The following is a 17,042-nucleotide window of genomic DNA, read 5'->3' as shown; positions in this document are numbered from 1 at the left end:
TCCTTGCATCAGTTTCATCACTGAAATGGAGAAGTTGTGGTTGATTTCCAAAATTGGAGGTTGTTATAGAAAACTGCTGAATTTTAGTCATTTTCCATGTCAGTCTGTGTGTTTTAGAGTTTGGGTTTTCTGGGTTTTTTTGTTTGATGAATAAAGTGTGGTTAGGGCAGGCTGTTCTTGCTGAATGCAGTGACACAGCAAGTGGCTGACACTTGAAATTTGGACATTTGTGTTAACTTTTGTTCTTGGTGATAGAATCTAATTACTTACACAGAGGAAGATTTCAGAACGGCTTCCGTGTATCTGTGATTGGAAGCAAAGGAGGTATCTCTCCCGGGAAGTACAAAGGTGCAGTGGGTGTACGAGCTGCAGTGGGGAATTGGGTGGCAGCTTCCAACAAGCTGTCAAAACAGGAATGGAGATTGGGAAGTACTTGAGTGACGAATTTTGTAGGATCACAGAGTCACCCAGAAACTCACAGTACTTTAAAATATGCATTCATTAGGCACTTCCATGAATAAGGGACAGAAAAAAAGAATCGGGTGACCTGTTTTTGAAATGCAGCTGTCAAGGGGGAGAAGGAGAGGGGGGAAATAGTGCAGGTGTGCAGGACTGTGCTGCTGACAGTGTGACAAGGCATATGGGAAGGATTTAGAAAGACAGGAATACAATGGCTTCAGCTGAAATTTGGAGGTAGTGGTCCTATTCTTGTGAAAATTGTTATGAGGTTTCACCTTTTCTCTTGGTCTGTCTCCTCTTACTCTAGACAGTATGTTACTTCTACAAGCCTTCTATTCCACTCAGATCAGTGGCAAAGCTTGATGAGCAGTGTTGTGAATACTTGGGGCTGATCAGAAATATTTTCTTTCTGATCACATTAGTTTAGCCTCATGAGACATGCAGTTTGTTTACATTGTGCTAGGTTATGTAGCTTAAACATTACCGATTTTTTTTTAGTGACATTTGAATAATCTATTAAGCTTCTTCCATCCCTGTTTTTCTTGCCAAGCGGTTGCAACATGACTCTTCCCTCTTCCATTCAAGCCATGTTATCAAGCTGACACGCAGGGTCAGGGAATCCCATAGGTTGTGTGAGGCCACAGTGTTTGCTTTGTGATAGTGCAGCATCCTGCAGCCTATGCTGAAAGTTAGCTTGCCTGGCTGTTTGTTCTGTACTGATGAGTTTGTTATATGTGAATGAAATGCTTCAATTGTGTTTAATTTTCTGCTGTAAATGTCAAGTATGCAATAATGAGAGGGGTTGAAACCGTGCTGTGTATTGTGACTGTTTGGAGTTATTTTTCTGACATGTTAGAGAAGCCATCAGAACCAACTACTACCCAAGGGAGGATGCAGTTTTACAGGTCAGTTAACCACTTATTGGGTTTTATATATGTACAGTGCAGCATGGCAGCACACCACATTTATGTGACCAAAGCATCACTGAGCTTAGTCTGAAGTGTGTGTAATGGACCCTGGATGTATAAACATACCAACCAACTGTATGACACGTCTCTGATTCCTTCCCAACATGCAGAAAGTGCTGCTGTGTGTCCTGGGTTTTGCTCACAGTGCTGCCCGTGTACCTCATTGCTGATCTCTGGGCCTGTCTGCACTGTGGTAACAGCGGTGACTAACGTGGTTTGCTCAAGTTAGCTCTGACACTGGTCTTAGTCAAATAATGCAGCAGAAAGCTAATCCAGTCTTTGGATTTGATAGCCCACAGGAAATTCCAGGTTTCTGCCCCATTTAGGTTGCTGCTTACAGCTGTGTACTGGAGCCAGATACTAAGTCGGCTTATATGAGGGACCCTGCCTGTCTTTGTTTTTCAGTTTCTGAGCAGAGGTATCAAACTGTCTAGGTTTAGATACCATCAGTCTCTATCTCAGTTTTTTTTCTCAGCTGAAATGGTTTTTCAGAATAAAATGTAAAAAAGAAGATCCTGCTCTTAACTCCATCTGGACTTGCTGTTCTCCCCGGTAAAGCCGAGTGACGGTGTGTTACTGTGGAGTTACTGATTTTGCACTAGTCTAAAGAACTGCCAAGTCCTAAAGCATTAGAATTGTATCTCTGCTTGGCTAGTCTGACTTTTCAGCTGGGTGAAAGGACCAGCAAATACATAGACATCTTCCAGCTTTCTCTTGCTTTCCAATACTGAATCCGTAATTCTTCCTGAAAAGGAACCTGTCAGCAGCAACTAACTAGTAGCCATTTTGCTGTGTTTGAAACCTTCTGTCTGTGGGTCTGTGTCCTGATGATATGCCCTTAATCGCTTTTTGCAATGAGTTTGGGTGTTTGTCTTTGGAAGCTGTGTTGCTTCTTGATTAATGGATGGACATTTAGACCAGCACTTTTCCTACTAGCGCAGCGCTTATGATGGAAATTGTCAAAGAACCTTGCTTTAACCTCCCAGGTGCTTAGGACTTCTTCATGGGGTTTATATCCGTGTAGGAATGAATTTGCCAAGACAAATGAATGCAGTTATTGACTGAAGCAGCCGTTACCTGCCGCTATTGAACAGTTAGGAGAGGGTTAAGAAGAAAACCTCTTCTGAGCCACTAGATTGGCCCTGACTAAGATGAATGTCTAATTCACTCCCAGCGTCCTTACTGCTGCCAGTAATAAAAAGCTTGCTTCACATATTCACCCCACTGCAGACGTTTCTCTTAAATTAAATATCAAGAGGACATATAATAGCACGATTCCACGCCAAGCCAATATTATCAGATTGATGTCAGCAGTGATAATAGAAGAAGGATAAGTTGATGAGATTTCATTTATTAAATAAAGTAAAGGGAATACGCAGTGATAGAGAGGATTTGGTAACTCTCGGTGTCAAAATGCAGCAAGATCGTGCTCGTTCTGTCTTACCTCGAGGGATAGCGGAGAGAAGGATGCCCTTTGTTTAATTTTAAGGAAACCTCTCTCTCCTTTTCCAGACAAAGACCTGATTTAAATCCCTCTGTGGGAAGGGGAGAGGAAGTTCTAAATTTCATAATTTCATGTGTATGTAGCATTGAACAGTGGTGAGGCAAAGGTTTCTTTCCTCTCTGTGATGAGGGAGGCACTGCTAATGAGTTTTATTTCTAGATTCATCTTTTCCTTTTTCTGACCTGTCATCCTTTCTCCTTTCCTCCTCCTTTAAATGATGAGAGTGTGTCTTTTTGGTTTAATCTTTCATATTCCATATGTCCTGCATTTATTTATTTCCAAGGTATTGTCAGAGCTCTGCTCCCATACTTCCCTTTCTGCAGATATAGTCCTAGCCCCTCCCAACCCAGCCTTTCTCTCTTGCCTTTTTTTTTCTAGCTGGTGTCAACGAGCCTCTTGCACCTGTTGTAATGGTAGCAGTCAAACCTGTTTTATTTTAGACAGAAGCTAATTGTCTGCCTCATTTGCTGGTAGAATATTATGCTTAAAACTGTGACCCACTTTAGATGATAGGTCAAAGCATACAAGTCTTCTGCTCTTCTTGTATACAAACCTCATCTCTTCCTTACCATTTTCCTTCAAAAATAATAAAGCCCCTCAGACAATGAGATATAAACAGCAGTGTGGTGGGATGTCCAGAAGATGAATTTAGAATTTCTAAAGATTAGTTAGTGCCAACAGCCTTGAGCTGGGCTGAGGGTGAAGGGAGATAGTTGACTGAGGTCCATGTCCTTTTGGAAGTCAGTATGTCATTGCACTCAACAGAGATATTTGTAGTTGGATGCTGCTGGTTTCATTCTTTTTTCTTTCAGGTATATTTGAGTAAAGCCAGCCAGACAGGTGTAAGGTACAACTGGTGTGTGTGCATAGGGCTGCACTTTCCCCCATGTGCAAATGTTGCAACCTGAAGTTAAGAGACTTAAAGTGAGCAGGAGGGTGGCATCCCCGTGAGTCAGACAGGGCAGGAGTTGAGACTGTTGTGCCAGGAGGAAAGCACCTCAGGCAATTGTTTACCAGACCAGTTCAGATACCACTTTCCAGTCCAGATGGGTACCAGAATTAGTCAACTGGACGTGGTTAACTTGTGTACTCCCAGACTCTGCAGTAACTTGTGTTGATAATTACCTTATCCAGCTTTGCAATTGGTTTGTTAGTTTTTCTACACCTGTTCTGAGAAGCTGGTGCAGTTGATGCATAACCGCAGTTTGAGGTCTTATTTTTAAGAAATAAAGGAGAATATTCATGCTATGATTTTGGGTATGTGGTAGCAAATAAATCCTCCCTGTATTGTAGAAGTGGCATGTATGAATGCTGATTTAGGTTCTCTCTGGGCAATGCCTGTCCATGCTGATTGATCCTTTGCCTCTGGCAGCTTTAGGCAGCAGCAGTCTGTGGCTTCTCACCACTGTGGCTTGTAAATAGCCCTGTGGGCTGGGCACCAAGGGGTCTCCTAAAGAAGAGGGCCACAGACTTTGCAGTACTGTCCTGACTTCATATTTACTCTAGGCAGTGAAGACTGATGCCATAGGAGGGACAGTGAAGGAACAGATCAAAAGCAAGGCTCAGTTCCTAAATCTCTCCCTGCTGGCAGTGGCAACCCCAAGCATATTTCTAGATATTTCTAAGATGGTTGTACGGTGTTGTTCAGCTCAGATGAATGAAGGCTGGTTTGTGGTAATGCTGTACCTTTTTGCTCCTCCGGGTCTCTGTATGAAAATTGCAAAATGCCCTTCAATTTAACATCGCCGAGTTTAAAAAACCTAATTTTAAAAGTCTTAACTTTTTCAATGAATTGAGGGATTTGGTGGTATTTCCTGACCTGGTATTGTTTGGTATCGTTTCCACAGTCTCACTGATTTGATTAGAGTGATATTAAAGTTAGTGACAAAGCAAAATGCCAACATTATGAGTTTCTGAAGCTCTCTCTGGGTTCTTTTCTACCCTAAAATTTGAAGATTTTTTTTTTAGAATATGGATTTCAGAGGCTTTAAAGGTGATTTGCTATATAACATAGAAATTAGAAATGCACACTAGCCTCTAGAGACCATGCATGGAATAAGTTTCTTCTAAAACTGTAAGATTACTGAAGAGGTGGAAGTCTGTACAGTATCTTTGGTTTCTGATCCAAATCTCAATGTTGTAGAGTGTGGCTGTCATACTGTTACTGATAAATTCCTAGTCTGTCCATGTATGTTGGCAGTAAGACTGAGGACTGAAGAAGTATCAATTAGAGTATGTCTGAGCCAAGCTATCAGGTTGCTGATACAGAAAAGACAGAGTTGTTTTTCTTCTTTTGGTCCTTCTACTTGTTTTCCTGGGCACCTTACACAGATGTGCATGATTTGGAAACTCATATCTGAACTCTCTAAAAGCTTTTAGGAGATCTTGGTTTAAGATTTCCTGTTTCTTAGAAATCTGTTCCACCTGAGAGAATGTGACATGCCCAGGAACAGGTCATGTTTTCTCTCTGCCTCGCTGTGAATGAGTGCCTGTAGTTACTGCGGAAATGAATACATCATGGCATGGCATTAATGCCTGCCTGTAGCATCAAATGCTTTGGAAGGAAGAGGTGCATTTGATATTTGGGCACAGGCCTCTAAGCAGTATATTGGGGTGGAAAATGCAAGGAATTAAATAGATTTATGGTTTAGGAGCCGACATCTGAGGATTGCTACACCAAAGCATATGTTCTCTTTTTCTCTGGTAAAACATACCGTGGCAATTGTGCTGCAGATTCCTGCAATTTGTGTCTGCCTGTCTGTGCAACTGATGTCACTGTTGTTACTGTGTTTGTGCCATTGTTGCTGGTATTGTTTTACAATGACCTTCCCCTTTATTGGTGCTGTTGCTGATGATGTGCCATATGCACACATGCACATTAGAGTATAAGAACATTGTTCTTAATTGTTCTTGGGTAGCTGTCAATGCCATTTACAGAGTAAATGTACTAATTGCTGCAGAAATACAAAGAAACAGATATCTGGTCTTGCTGTTATTCTGGGGTTTTTTTCTTCTAGTCACTAGGAGGATTGCTGTGCTTCCAACTATGCTGGATTTTTGAAGTGTTTAAATAGATGAGAATTTAATAAATTGAGGCACCTTATTCAACAAGTCTTTTCAGTTCCTTGTCAAACTGTTACAGATCTAGTACAGACCCAGCCAGGATTCCTGAGATCTGCCAGAAATTTCCAGTGTGAGTTGGGAAAATCATTGAAACTCTTGGATTTTATTTTTTTCTTTTTTTTCCTGACTGTAGAGGAATGTTTTATTTAAGGGTAAAATGGCCTTTTACAACAACTTAAAGATCATGCTCCTTCTTTTTGCTAAGTACCCTAGATTTTTCAGCAGGAAAACTGTTGGTCATTTGACCCACTTTGGTGATTGTTGCTCCCACTGGTTTCTCTATTAGGACTACATGACTCCAGCACAAGATTAGTATGTGTGTTACTGGTAAAGTGGTAGTAAGTGACTGAAAACTCCTCTTCACACATCTTTCTGTGCTTGTTTTCTCTGCAGGAGGAGAAACACTGATCCTGTCTGTGCAAACCTGCAGTCTGAAATTCTGAAGTGCTACCAAGAAAACAAACGTGAAGTGCTCAAATGCTCGGAGCTGGCTAAGGAATATCAGCGCTGTGTTAGCGCAGCTCAGAAGGTAACAAAAGCTGCTCTGTTGTACTGGCTGGCTTTGCTGGCTTGTTTTGCATGGTGTTTTCTTCTGGGAAGTGTTTTTGAGAGCTGTGGTATCTGTTAGTCAAATCAAAATCTTCATAGGAGACAAATTTTCCTGGGGATCCATTTTCCCACATTCATTCCACATTTCCCAATCACGCTGTGGTATGTCCCAGCTTCACTCCCATCAGTGAGTCCTGTTGTACCGAGCTGTCACCAAAACAGTAGCATGGATGGTTCCAGGTTTCAAAGTCAGTCACAAGGATTTTTCCAAGTTTTACCTTCTTGGACGATGGAAAATCCATTTTGCCAATGTCTGCAACATTTTGAATGGGCTCTAAACATCCTCCTGTTATGGGATTTTGCAGTTGAAGGGCTTGCTTCCTTTCATTGCTGCATGAGGAGAGGTTCTGTACTGGGCAAAGCTGCTGTATGTTGGGAAAGCTGCACAATCCTTAAAACTGTTCATCTCGTGCAGAAGGCCAGGAAACCTTATGGCTCTTCCTTCTGAGATGCAGAGTCCTATTAGGTTCTGTTGATGCCTTAGGACAGTGGCTGCTCAGTACCTTGGAAAAATTTCTGCCTATTTAAACAAGTGAAGGGGAAAAGAAAGTGAAGTATTTGGACATTGCAACTAGGGTATGGTCCTGGGAAAACTGAAGTGTAAAGGATGCTGTTTCCCATGTGAGAATTCAGTGGGTCAGGTGTCCCTCAAGGGCAGGCTTTTCTGTTTTGGTTCTGTTTTTGAAGGGTAGAAAATTCTCCAAAAGATGCTGAGACTGTAGTAAGGTGAATTTCGGGAGAAGGATGGTAATAGGAAATTGAATAGAAAATAAAAATCCTCTCAGGGGATTACTAAAGCAAAGGGTAGGAGAGAGGTGGATGTTTCATGGAAGCAGTCCTTCTCTGTCGCATTAGAATTGTGAGGGGAAGCTGTATGCCTGATTTAAGTATAACATGAAACAAGCTGCCAGCCGGCTCCCAGAAGAAGCCCGACAGAAGGAGATGGGAAAATTGTCAGGGTATATTAGACCAAATGTTGTTGCTAGTCCTAGAGGAATTTTTTTCCTTCCTGTTTACAAAGAAGGTCTTTGTATGTCTGCAAATCAGCAAGGTTAAAGCTGCCAGGGAAAGGGCTTTTCTCTGATATCTTGAAAGTCCCCAGCTCCCTAAACATGTGGTTTCTTTTTTCTTCCTCAGCTTTAAAATAAAGTGGTGCCTGTGCTGCCGCTGCACAATCCATGCCCCCAGTTGCTGCGAGCAGAGCATTGGTGCATCTATTGCCAACCTCCCTCATCCTCCTTGCCTCCTCTAAATCAGGCTTGTAGCCCTTTCAGTGGAGTATATCTTTAGCAAATGCATTTACCAATACATCTTTATTGCATGCAGTGCGGGTGGAATGTGATTACCAAAGAAGACAGATTGCATTAAACTTCAGCATATTTGCAAGCTGCGGCTCCAACTCGCCTGAGAGAGGGGCTGGGATGCTGCCAGCCCTGAGCCCCAGCCCGACATTATTAAAGAGTAAATTGGAAGCTAAATGACTGGTAACAGCAGAGGGCAGTGAAAGATCCTATTAACTTGGATCTTTTTTGGATTTGTGTGGCGGTGGAGTTTTTGGTAGGTTTTCTTTATAAACCAAAAACTGGAGGTTGTCTGGTTACCTTCATTCCTAGAGTCTTCGGTGAACTCCAGGAATTTTTTCTCTGCTGTTACTAGAAACTACCTGGAAGGAGAAATGCGTAGGACATTAATTTGTTGTGGATGATGACAGCTTGGCAGAAAATCTTGCTGTGTTTTAAGAAGGGGTGAGAGAGACTAAAGGTAACTAAACCTTGCAGCTACATACAGGCACCGGAGGGTCCTGCAAGTACAAATTCAAAAGTTGTGTAAGGCAGTATGTATTCTGTGGTTTCCTTTTATCCCAGGACAGCTCAAGCCCTGACAATTTCCCTCACTGCTCTTACTGGCTTCTGAGATACATGTAGCGATCACAAGCTGTTGTGTTTTATCATATAGCATTAAAACTCCCTCCTCCCTTCCCCTTTTTAAGCTGTTATTTTTCCTTAAGTTTAAATTAGCATCTTCTACCAAATGGCTTTGTCTCACGCATTCCTCATTCAGGAAATTCAGGTTGGAGGAATGTGGGAAAGAAAGGCCAGAATCTCTTGATTTCTTTGGTATTTTTTTACCCTTTTTTTAAAAAAAAGCCCACGATTTGTTTTCCAGTAGAGGAGGTTGTAATCAAAGCTGGATGTGTGACTTCAGCTCACTTGCATGCTGGTGATTTGTTCTGCTGCTTTTTACTAAAGATTTTATAAGCCTTGGTGAATATTCTCTAATGAAGCATCTGGTGCTCTGCAAGTTCCTTTTGATGGCTGGTAAAAATGTCTCCAGGGCATGGTATACATTAGACTCAGAGAAAGCAAGCTCTAGATTTCTAGACTGAAAATTACAGCTTACAGTGGATGAGAATAATTCTTTGCATCTTCCCCCTTAGTGTGTTGGTTTGACACTGTTCCTTTGGGCACCCATTTCCCTTTGCCTGTTGCTTTGCACATCTCTGAGCCAGGAGCTGAAATGCACCCTCAGTTATTTCTCCCCCATGAACAAATGCATCAGGTAATCATTTAATGAGTTTTAAAATGTATTTTATACTCATTTCCTGTACAGCCTCTCTTCCTGGAACAGGTTACTTTTTTTAGTGCAATGTAGGGATATAGCTAATGTTACCTCTTTTGGATTTTTTCTGGCCATTGGACCGTCTTCTGTAGTCAACAGAGGGAAATAGGCACCTTTAGAGTGTGGTGCACCTGGCTCTAAAACAGTCATCTGAAATGGGCCAGCTGAATTGCCAGCCATGAATATTTTTCTCTGCCACTTGGGAGGCACATCCAGAGCATGAACTACGAAGTTGGTGCCTGTACTGGGATGTTCATAGTTATGAGAGCAGGATCCTGCTCTGGTTGTCTGCCTTTGTAGCTAGTATGCTTTCAACTGCCTAACCTGCTCTCTGGCTTTTCTGTTTGTTCCATCCTGAATGTGGAGTTTTGGTCCCATCGCTGTAGGCTCACTGTGGCACCATCAGCCCCCTTAGGCACTGGGTTCCTTGCTGTATCCTGTGCTTTGCTTATTTGGAAGCTCTCTGACTTCAGAGTGTGTTACTGTGATATCTTCTGTTTAATTTAGGAGTGTTTTATCTTTTCTGGTGGTCTGTTTCCATGGCTCTGCAGAACTTCAGCTACAGCGTAAAAATCGCTGGCTTTAAATCTAATAAAAGCTGGGATAATGGGACAGCTGTAGGAGGGGCAGTTCCCATTGTGTCTTTTAAAATTGCCTGTAGTTTATTGACCGCAAGTTTCACCAAGAGCTACTGCTGCCGTTAGATAATGAGAATTGAAAATTGCTGCTGCTGTTTCCCCAGGGCTTTATCTCGTGCCAGCGAGAAGAGGGTGTGGAAGGAAAAGGAGAGTGGGCAGTGGAAATCTGCGTAATTTCTTAGTTTGAGTCCAGATGGAAGGGGAAAACAAATGATTTTGTTTTAAAAAGTCTGAGTCCTATTAGTGAATTGCTTCCCTCTCCCATGCAAATATGCACTCACATGCAAGCTTTTCAGAGCATTTGTGACCCATTCTGTTTCCCTTGTGTTCTGTTCACACCAATAGTCTAATCTGAATTTACTCAGAATTTTAGTTGGTTAATTTGTTATGTAATTGGTGCTTATACCAGAGAATCTCCAACCAGCTATCACTTGGAAAATGAGTCCTCCAGTGACCATATATTAACATGATTTGAGATTTCAAACAGAACCTGCTTCCTGCAACTGTGTGCAGAAAAAAGTCTGTTAGTGAAGAGCATGTATCCTTTCTTTTGAGGTGTTTCCTTACTGTCTCTAGGTGCCTGTCTTTCACAGAAGGACCAAGGTGAAATGTTTTGTGCTCTAGCTCCTGGCCAAACCAAGCTATCAAGAGCTGTGTACTCAGACATGTGTATTCCCTTGTCAATAGAAGCTGGATACATTGAGCTAGGAGCCATTCATAATTCTGTACTTTTTCCCTATTCTGTGTCCAGCTTCTCACAGATCTGCTACTCATAACAGACAAAGGTAAACCTACTTCTGTCAAGGCTTTAGGGCTTGTCTACATAAGGAAATTACAATGCAATAAGCTGGTGAGTGAGTTTGTGGTACAGCAACTTGTCTGTATATGAACATTCTGGGTTTGTAATGGAAGTGCAGGGAAAATTCACACACGTTTGCTGTGAGTCACTCTGCTGTGTGCAAACAAGCCCTTGCAAAACACTGATTGACTGGATTCCAGCAGAGGGCCACTTTTAACCATAACCTTGAGTTGTCTGCATTCCGCTTTGCCCTTGACTATAATAAAAAGGAATGTGGTCAATTTATCGTGCTTACATTTCCAAGTGATCCTTGTAAGAGCCTGGCTCCCTTTTGGCACCCATAGCAAAGCATTGCAACTCTGCTGGAAGTTTGTCTCTAATCAGGGCAGGGACCCTGATTGCTGAGAAGACGCTGTAGGTGGTCCTGCAGTGTCCCATCCTGGTGGAGCAGTTTTGCTCCAGCACTTTGAATCGTGCTGAAGTATGGCCTGCTGGGAGCTTTCATTTCTGCAACCTAGATCTCTTTCTGCCTAAGAAAAACAGCTTTGGGTTGCGTTGGGTGCCATGGGCTGCACTGCAGGTATTAGATCATTCTGGATTGTCAGGCTCTTGTTACAGTGTTGTGTCCATTCTGATGGATCATGAAGTACTTTATAGTTAGGTTTTATACTTACTGGGGTAGAGAGGAGCAGTCAGTGTGTGGCTGGGGGAAGAAAATTTGGACCAGGTATGGCGAGGCTTGTATCTCTACTTGAGCAATGGAAGGATTTTTCTTCCCTTTGGGATTCTGCAGAGGTAGATCTTACCTGTTGAGGTCTCACTGAGATCTATCACATAGTATGCTACTTGAAATGCCAGTATATCTGACTTGGAAAGCTTTAGGGTTGTTTGAACTTTCTGGAATTCAGCTTTGTAGTTTCAGATAAATCTGTGTATTTTCTATCTAGGGGATGCTGTGCCCAACCATCCTCAGCTGGGTATGAGCCTGCCCTGCCTACCTTTTGTCGGTTGGTCCTTGCTCAAAGCAAACACATCTCTAAAAGTGGGGTTTTTTTGCCTTCTCTGTAAAGGCAATTATCTTTTTTTTTTTTTCCATTTTTTGAAATTTTTCTCTCTTTCAACCTTTATTTGTGCAAATGCTCTGGTGATAACACTGTTGGAGGGGTTTATGACTCAGTAAATGGTCCCCACAAGGGAGTCGAGGGAGAGGCCGCAAGCTGCAGGCAGCTGCTGTTTGTTTAGTCGTTAACACAGAGGAGAGCAGCAGTGGATTAACTGCACCCAGGCATACCCTGACCTGGTATTTGCAAAGGTGAAAAGGATCCATATTTTGCTTCTAATTATGAAGGATGGAAACAGTTATTGTTTTGATTTTCAAGGTAGCAGTTCTGGGTTCTGACGGGTGTACAGACCTAAGGGGTCTATACACAACACTTCATATCCTCAAGAGTTCACTGGTGGATAAACTAAAAATATAGAGCTGCCTGAAAGGACATAAACCGCCATCTTAAAATATGAGGCATGTTCCAGAGTTAAATGCTGACCTACTTTAAATGGAAATGTCTGCTGCTTGTACCTGGTATTTATGAAACTGGAGGCATAAGTTCTTTATTTGCTCTGTATCTCAGCACTTCACGAAGCTCTGATGTTCCTCGCAGCCTGGTGTGTTGTCAGCACTTATTTACCCACATGAACAAATTCATCTCTCTGTCTGCTGTTTGTAGTCCACATAAAGCCCAAACCTTCTGAAGTTTGTCATTTTTGAAGAAAATGAGCAAAAATAAGTTTAAAACTGTTCTCACTTGGCTGTGCTTTAAGGCTTCTCTTTCCTTAGTGCATACTCTTCATCACGTTTTCCCCTCAAACTCTTGTATCCGTTGCCTGATCTGGAAGGAGGACTTTTGACCACATTTCTCTTCTGATAAACAGCATGTTGTCTAGTGGTTCTAACACCCAGTCCATGTGCTTTTATTTTTGGTTTCTGGTTTTTGATTGTTTGGGGGTTTTGACATTGATACAGTGAGGCAGAATTGCCTTCACGTCTAATTTCTCACTTGATGATTCTCATCTCAGATATACTTACAGGTAAATTTAATCTGAATTTGTATGTTTTACAGATGGTTTTGAGGGCAACGTTGTTCAAAAAGGGAAAGAAGACAGTATGCCATTACAATTTCTGAAAATAAATTATTTGGCATTTTTTTACTTCTGAAATGTGGTCTTGCTACAGTTCTTGTTTTAAGACTTAGTTTGCCTGAAAGTATTTTAAAACACTACAAAAAAACCCCCTGTAATAAAAATACTATAAGAGCTAGCTGGTCAGGAATGAGACATCATAGCTGACTTGATGCTCTGATGTGGTCTTTGAGTGGGTTATCTGAAAAGTCTCATTAGAAGTTGGGTATCAAAATGTCACTCTTTCTTTGTCTCTTTTCAGAAATTATTTCTCTTTGGGCTTTAATTGGACCTACATGGATCAAACAGGTTTCTCTAGTACTGTGCTCTTTGTGTGTTCAGCAGCGTTTTCCTGAGAACTGGAGCCTGTATTTGGTCAGGCTTATCTAGTATGGGAAATAGTGAGAGAGTGTTGTGATACATCATGCTGTTTTAATGCCAAATTTTTTCACAAAAGATTTGTAGCACTGTGTTGGCAAGTGGGAAGTGGAAATTCTTACTCAGATTAATTCCAGGAGACTGATGACCAAGCAGTCTTAGACACAAAGAAGTTTATTTCCAATTTTTAAACTATGTGTTTTGCTGCTGAAGTTAGATTGAAACAGATCCACAAAAATTGCTGTCGGTAGCAACTGCTGGTTAGAAGCACAAGGTCAGTGGTCAAGTGCTTTCAGACTCTCAGGAAGTTCCAAAGTAGCCCTGACTTCCATAACTTCCGTGCTAATGTTAGATCCATCCTCTGACAACTTGGCTATAACTTGGAAAATTATATCAGTGATGCCAAAGTCTTCATGACAAAATGGGGAAACCAAAGATTTGTTATGCTCCATGTTGGTCATAGCCTGCACAGGATGGTTTCCTGCTACGTGCAGTTTGCAGTCTCCACGCACCATCCATCAGGTATTTTGGTAGCAGGTCTTGGGGATGAATAACTTGAGAACTAGTAGGATTTAAAGCCTTCACCACTCAGCAAAATGTGTCTGTGTAGGCAACCTGTGCAGGGGTTACCCTGGTGGCAGTGGTCCCAATCCAGTGGAAGAGTTGCTCCCAGGGCAAGCAAGACTCCTCTAACTAACCCCTTCTTTGCAGTGCCAAAGAGAACTTGGGAAGTTAGTGCATGGTGGGTGAACCCTGTTAGTGGGAAGCCAGTCCTTTTCTAATCAGAGCATGTTGCAGAAGTTGCCCTGATGCTGCTTGCCAGTGTTTGTTCTCTCCACGGAGCCTCCCTGTCCAAGGCTGTGGAGAATTCATCTGTTATGAAATCCAAACTTCGAGGGAAGGTTTCTTTCTGCACCGTGCCTGCAGTAATTGTTTGTGATTTTCACCCCCCTGTGACACTGTTTGCCCAACAGGCCTCCTTGTCTGGAGATATTTCCTGGCATACTTGTGATGCTTCCAAAGCAATTTAAAGCTTTCAGTCCTAGCTAGACAGACCTTCGCAAGCCAGTGGAAGAAACCTTTCTGGTCATCAGTGCTTCAAATATAGGAACGAGACATGTTGAAGACAGTGTTACAGTGATCTGAATACAGTGCTAGAGTTAGCTCTGCTGCTTATACTTTGATCTGTTGGCAAGAAACTTTCTTTTGGTTGTAATGCGCTTTTTGGTTAGAGACCTTTGTTGGGGGCCTTTAAGAGCTGGTGAAAGGCTCTCAAAGACCTCTGCAGTCAGAGAAGCCAACCCTTATTGTAATTAAAGTTTTTTACCTTTGAAATGTAAGGGAAGCAGTGAAGCTTTGATTTAGGATGATGCTGCAGTGTCTGGTGTGTCTTCTTGGTTCTGAAGCTGTTTCTGCTGTAGTGTGCTGAGCCTGAGCGTACATGCAGAAATGCAGACAAAATTATTTTGACAATGTGTTCGCTCTTTGTCCCTGTTGAATGCCTGTTTGTCCTGTATAAATGGATTTCAGGATCAGCCAACCTTCAGCTCTGAATTAGCCTAATAAGGCATGGTAGGTAGGGTTTAAAGGTCATTTTGCAAGCAGCTGGTTCCCTGCATATATTAGGGGGGGAAACGATTTTTTATATAATGATGTTGGAAAGCTGTTGATTTAACTTCTCAAATGCATGTGCGCTATAAAATTTCAGCTCTTCTGCCTCTGTCCTTCAAGTGCTCTGCTTGTCCTCTGCCTGCTCATCTTTCTGTCATTTCCAATTACCTCTGCCTGTTTGCCTCTGCATTACCTCCCATTCAGTTTATCAGTCCATGTTTGCTGCCCACAAGGACTGGGTTTATTTTTCTGAGGAGCTCATCTGTTGGGTTACTCCTCTGAGCTGTGGAACAGAAAGCTAAGGGTTCCTTGGCTTGGGCTGTTGGTAAAGCATTATTACACTGTTCTTTTATTGGGGGACTGGGAGCTCTGCTACATTGGCAGCATTTTTGTGTCTTTTCAGGTACCTAGTTCCCTTCTCAGGATGGATTTAACACTAGTGAAAGAAGATCATGAGATTTTTCTTTTTCCTTAAGTCCTGAATAGGTTGAAGCATGCACAGTGATTATTCCAGTTTCCTCTCTGTGGAGTGTGTACTTCAGTTCTGACCCGATCTAAGTGTTTTATATGAAAATGGAAAATGTTTTTCTTCATTTGCTTGTTCCCTGGTTTCCTCTTAAGAGTTTTCCAGTGAGGATGATTTCAAATGTTCTGGTGACTTATATGTTGTGGACACTGTCTTAAAAACTGAAGGGAGCACCCACATATCCAGGTCATGGAAGCCTTTGGCAGGGGGCAGTGTCCTTCTGCCAGGTTTGAGATGGTACCTTGCCATTACAGCTACTTAAAGCTGTACAGATTCCTCTGTCTTCAAATCTTCTTTCTGCTTATGTGAAGTTTCATTCACAACATAGAAAATCAGATAACTGCACAAAAAGCAAGCTTATAAATTTAGGGAGTTTATAGCAGCTGCAACATTTGTTTCTCTTGCACTTAGACCAAGCTGCTGTGAAACTTTGACATTTTGTCTTGTTTCCTGAAGAATGTTTCCTACTCATGATTTGCAGTTGTTCTGAGTTTATTCTCTCCTTTAGTACTGTGCAGTGCCCTGACCCAACTACTTAAGCATTTCAGTTTCTGTCTAGGATACGCTTCTTTTTTAGATGTTATATTAGCAGCATATTTTTTCTGTTGTTGAGGTTTTTCTATGCAGTGCTCTCCTGCCTGTCGTGGAAATAGATAAGTGATGCAGGACTGAACTGATTTGTGGGTTCTGTATGGCTGCCTGTAGGGGCTCAGCAAGCAGTGCCCAGCTGTATGATGGGTCCCTGCTCAGCTTCTGTTTGAAAAACACTCTTACACAGGACTCTCTTTGCTAATAGGACTGTAAACCTTGGGATTAAGGGTTGAAACTATAGTTGACAAAGTGATTATCGACATTCTTCAGGATCAGAGAGAGGTTCAGAAGAAAGGTATAAACAAACACGTCTTTGCAGTATAAACTTCAGGAAGAACTGTGCAATTTAGAGGAGTATGTTGGCATAAGATTTAAAAAAATCCAAAAGTTTCTAAATATGAAAGAATTGAGGCTTTTATCTTCTGGGTGAGGCAGCAGGGCAAGTGTTGTTATGTACTTGATAACATTATGAAAGAAGTTCATTGACAGAATAGGAGGGTTTCTGGTTAGAGATATGATACAGAGACTGGTTGATCTCTACAAAGAAGCTGGAAAGGAGACTGAATTACTATTTGTCCACTTCACTGCCAGCTTAATTCCATGTTTGAACACTTAATGCTATTTTCTTTTTCAGGGTTGTAAGATGGTAGGAAATGCATCCTTCTTTTGAGGCACTGGCTGCAGTTAAATACAGTGTGGTGGGAAGTTATATGGATACTTTTAATGACCCTCCAGGCTTTTTGACACTGTCTTCTCATGGATTCAGGTGTACACCAGTTGGTGACTTTGAACAAGAGTTTCCCTCTGGCCATATCAGCAGGAACTGTTCAAAGCTTTTGTCTTCAGTAGTTCTGAAGGTGGCCTACATAGGATCATCATCATTTAATAGGCTCTATAGTATTTCTGGGCCCTAGGATGTTGTCAGTACTATTTAACTTCCTGTGGCACATCAAGGTTGTATTTTGTCTCTTAGTATGAAGCCTAAGTGTGTTCATGAGTATTCTGAGGCTCAGAAAATTTTCTCAAATCTTGTAAAAGTAGG

General features: G+C 41.9%; 1 protein-coding gene across 4 annotated transcripts in view; it reads left to right on the top strand.

The window, feature by feature from the left end:
- The window catches only part of CHCHD6 (coiled-coil-helix-coiled-coil-helix domain containing 6), a 110,687-nt gene that overhangs the window by 66,432 nt on the left and 27,213 nt on the right, over positions 1-17,042 (top strand). For all 4 annotated transcript variants that reach the window (XM_027882679.1, XM_027882678.1, XM_027882677.1 and 1 more), the window contains one exon: positions 6,448-6,583. In XM_027882679.1, the coding sequence (XP_027738480.1) occupies positions 6,448-6,583 (136 nt within the window). The remainder of the gene's footprint in view (positions 1-6,447; positions 6,584-17,042) is intronic.

This window comes from Empidonax traillii, unplaced genomic scaffold (assembly GCF_003031625.1).
Source record: "Empidonax traillii isolate 1590-97213 ecotype Southwest subspecies unplaced genomic scaffold, ASM303162v1 scaffold109:size1658292, whole genome shotgun sequence".
Lineage (NCBI taxonomy): Eukaryota > Metazoa > Chordata > Aves > Passeriformes > Tyrannidae > Empidonax > Empidonax traillii.
Note: the sequence above shows the minus strand (reverse complement) of the source record. Positions and strands in the feature narration are given on the sequence as shown.